Source organism: Suillus subalutaceus (assembly GCF_016647625.1).
Source record: "Suillus subalutaceus strain FC151 chromosome Unknown DFJ58scaffold_114, whole genome shotgun sequence".
Classification (NCBI taxonomy): domain Eukaryota; kingdom Fungi; phylum Basidiomycota; class Agaricomycetes; order Boletales; family Suillaceae; genus Suillus; species Suillus subalutaceus.
Window position 1 is genome coordinate 5,571 of NW_024540363.1, and position 3,380 is coordinate 8,950.

At 47.1% G+C, this 3,380-nt stretch overlaps 1 protein-coding gene across 1 annotated transcript; it reads right to left on the reverse strand.

Moving 5' to 3' along the window:
• DFJ58DRAFT_731893 (uncharacterized protein) lies at window positions 1–843 on the reverse strand (the record flags this gene model as incomplete). Its single annotated transcript, XM_041386100.1, has 6 exons — window positions 1–139; window positions 196–221; window positions 279–319; window positions 383–493; window positions 551–652; window positions 717–843. The coding sequence occupies 6 exons, from the start codon at window positions 841–843 to the stop codon at window positions 1–3; spliced, it is 546 nt and encodes a 181-aa protein (XP_041240001.1).
• Between the last annotated feature and the right edge of the window lie 2,537 nt (window positions 844–3,380).

Consider the following 3,380-nt stretch of genomic DNA (forward strand, 5'->3'; position numbering starts at 1 on the left):
TCACGCCGTGGGATTTGCAGATGATATATCGGACATTGGAATACGCACAAAGGCGCCAGAGCGGTGTGCATGTTGGTTCATCTGCCAGAGATGGAGGTGCATGCGCGTGGCGAGGATTGCGAGCATCACGAACTGGAAACTGTACGTGGGGGGTATTGTTAGTAGGAATACGTAGCAGGATGGGGAGGTGCATACTCATAAAACAGGGTGTGGTAGGCATACTGGGGCGTGGAACATCAACGGCTCGGTTATAAAAGGCATTTATGAGATTCGCGCACCTGGAGGAGCAGCAATGTGAAGATATTCGTTATTGAGAATACTTTAGGAAAGAGAATGATCATAGGTGAACACGAAAAAACGGCGCGTGTGAGTGTCAACTCACGAAGACCACATGCATAATAGAATATGTTATGGTTCACCAGGACAACGTACAGACGGCTTGGATTTATCCGCCAGCTCTGTATGGCGCGTATGAGCGTGAGCGTCATGAGTCCTGGGGAAAACATCTGTCAGCACGTGTTTGTAGATTTATATATTCCTGGTTACCCACCCAGTTCGAACACGGAAAGGAGAAGAATTGGTACCAAAGACCGTGACACTGGTCGAACCTCCGGTAGCAACCCTGTGATGCCCGGGATCGCGCTTGTCACGCCTGCGAAAGTGAATAGAATGATTCAGTGGTCGTGGAATGCCAGGGGGGAGGTGAGAGCGCGTACGTGCTGCGGGACCAGTAGCGGCAAAGGCAACGCCGATGGATGCTACGACAAAAGTCTGGCTGATGCATCTACCACTAGCTTGGGTGTGGTGAACAGATTTGGAACTCACGAAAAAGGTGGACAACATGGTTATGAGCAAGATTCTATTATTGTTCCAGAGCGCATATGTTCTGAGGAGGAAAAAAACTAGGTGAATCAGAACGGAAACACACATAGTACGGGGGAACGAGAGATACATTCGGAGAAGATGGCTGATACTATACCAATACCTGTGAGAGGAAAGTATTAGCCTTTAGTAAGGACGTACATACATGAATGTACCATGCACATACCAGAGTCGATATCGTCCAACACCCGGCATCTCTGGCGAAGTCATGCAGTAAGTCGTTCGTTCTCATTAGCTCTCCACCGCATCACATACATCTGGGTTATCATTCGTGGTAAAGCTCACTGAAGAAGAAGTGTTAATTCCATCAGGGCGGTATGTGCTGGAGTGGAACGCACGATATAGATTTGTGGTGAGAAGGATAAAGGGGAGGTATCGTGTAACAATATACAAGCCTTTTACCTTGCTCCAGTGGGATCGAAGTAAAAATGTCCACTTTGCAGAGTATATTGTGAATATCGAAGCCGAAGTGTATCACGGAACGGGTGTATTACCTCTACATGAAGTGAACATGCATAATCATAAATCTGGATAAGCGAGTTTAACAGCGGACGCAAATAGGTCAGGATAAGCTACCCAGATTGTAGCCATTGACGCTGAAATGTGTTAGGGGCAAAAGACAAGTGGTTCAGACAGTAGCACACACCGTGTATGTACTGATGGAACATGACTTGTCAAGTATTAGTCACCCTCATATCAACAAGGAGACACACCGTAGAGAACTGCAAGCTCCTCGCTGCTGCGATATCGTCAGAGGAATACTCCATCTAGAGGTTTGTACACTGGAATAGTCTCAGTGAGTGACGAGAAAACGTTGAGGCCTTGAGGTATGGGACAGCGTTAAGTATACTACGTACGATTATGTACCGATGAATGAGATGTAAACCCATCAAGGTGGCGGCGTTAATACTGGGATATCATAGGCTTGGCTTGATGGCCATGATGGAGTGCTGTGCTTCACAGTCCTATAATTGCGCCTCCGGTACCTGAGGCAGTAGTTTCACTAATAGCTATGTTCTATTCCGAGGCACATATGTTGTATGTCAAGTCTTTGGTCAGACTATGATAATAGACGCAGAACGCACCTAATAAATTTAAAGTTTCCGAGGCTCGAAGTTTGGTGCATTATTGTTACTTGAACGCAAAGCTATCTTGAAGGACCTTGTACTTTGTAGGGAGGCTAAATCTCTTCGAATGAACCAATACATCGTGCGGCGACAGAAAGGGCATTTCACCTTGGTCCAGAGTGATCGGAGCGACTCGAGCTTACGAGAATACCCACTTTGAGCAGCACCGAGGGCGTACTGCATTTACAATTCTCACGATGGAATGAACAAACATGATCTAAGGTTTGTAAAATATTTAATGGCCGACTGGGACGAGCTCACCGGATTGTAGCCAGAGTCGACGCTGAGCGACCCCGACTTGAAGAAGTAGAACATTTCATTGAGTGATAACTTGATACTGGCCAAGAACGCGACAGGACCTGCGCGTCGTCAAGATACTTGGTCTGCATTCAAGTTTCGCAGACGAGGATACTGATTACGTACCTTATCTATATATAGGAATCCATTCACATGCGACAGCGGATAATATTGCGGATATCATTCAAGTTGCAGGGCTGGCTCCTGCCAAGGCGTATCACATTACCAATCTTTGAAGTGATCAAGCATGATCTTAGGTCTGGAAAATATATAATGTCTGATTGGGACGAGATTGCATAGCCTTTGACGGCTGTGTTGGAACTTGGAACAAGGACCCGGAAGAAGCACAACATTCATTACATAAGCGTTGATGGCTGCACAGGCCACTTCACGAGCTCTCGCAAGCTGGGAGTCTGCACCTTTTCCTTGTCTCCAGACAACCCGCCTGTTTGCGAGTACATCAGATAATACAGCGCGTCTATGTGAAATATCGACACAAACCTCCGACCCCTCCAACACTCATAGGATGTGAACTGCATGGCATTTTCGCTGACGAGAAGTTGCTGGGCCACTGGTTCGAGGACAAGATGGCGATTCACCAGCACTAGAACCATTCACGCGCTACACACAGCCCCCATTGCGCTGAGAACAAGTGAGTCTTTCGCTCCTAGAACGTGGGGCATAAAGCTTCGCTATACGCGTCGCTACACTCCTACTATTTGGGAGCACAGCTCACCTTGAAGCCCAGGTTCGAACCCGTGCTTCGGGCTTGCGCCCAAACACCAAACACTTCCTATCCCATCAGCAGTCTCGTCTCCGAGAACTTTCCTCTAAGTTTTACTTAGTAGTCACACCTAACTCAGTCTCCTTTCGTTACACACCTCGAATCTAACTTCGTCATCAAACAGCTACAGAGCAGTGCAGCACATAGACCACAACTTCACCAACAAACGCGGACCTCTCCAGCTATTCGTATCATTCGTTAACTTATACTTGGTACAATAACCTAGGACAGCCCGCAGGGCACCACAACCTAACAGTTTTAGTTGTTTGCTGCAGTATGAAATTCTCTCT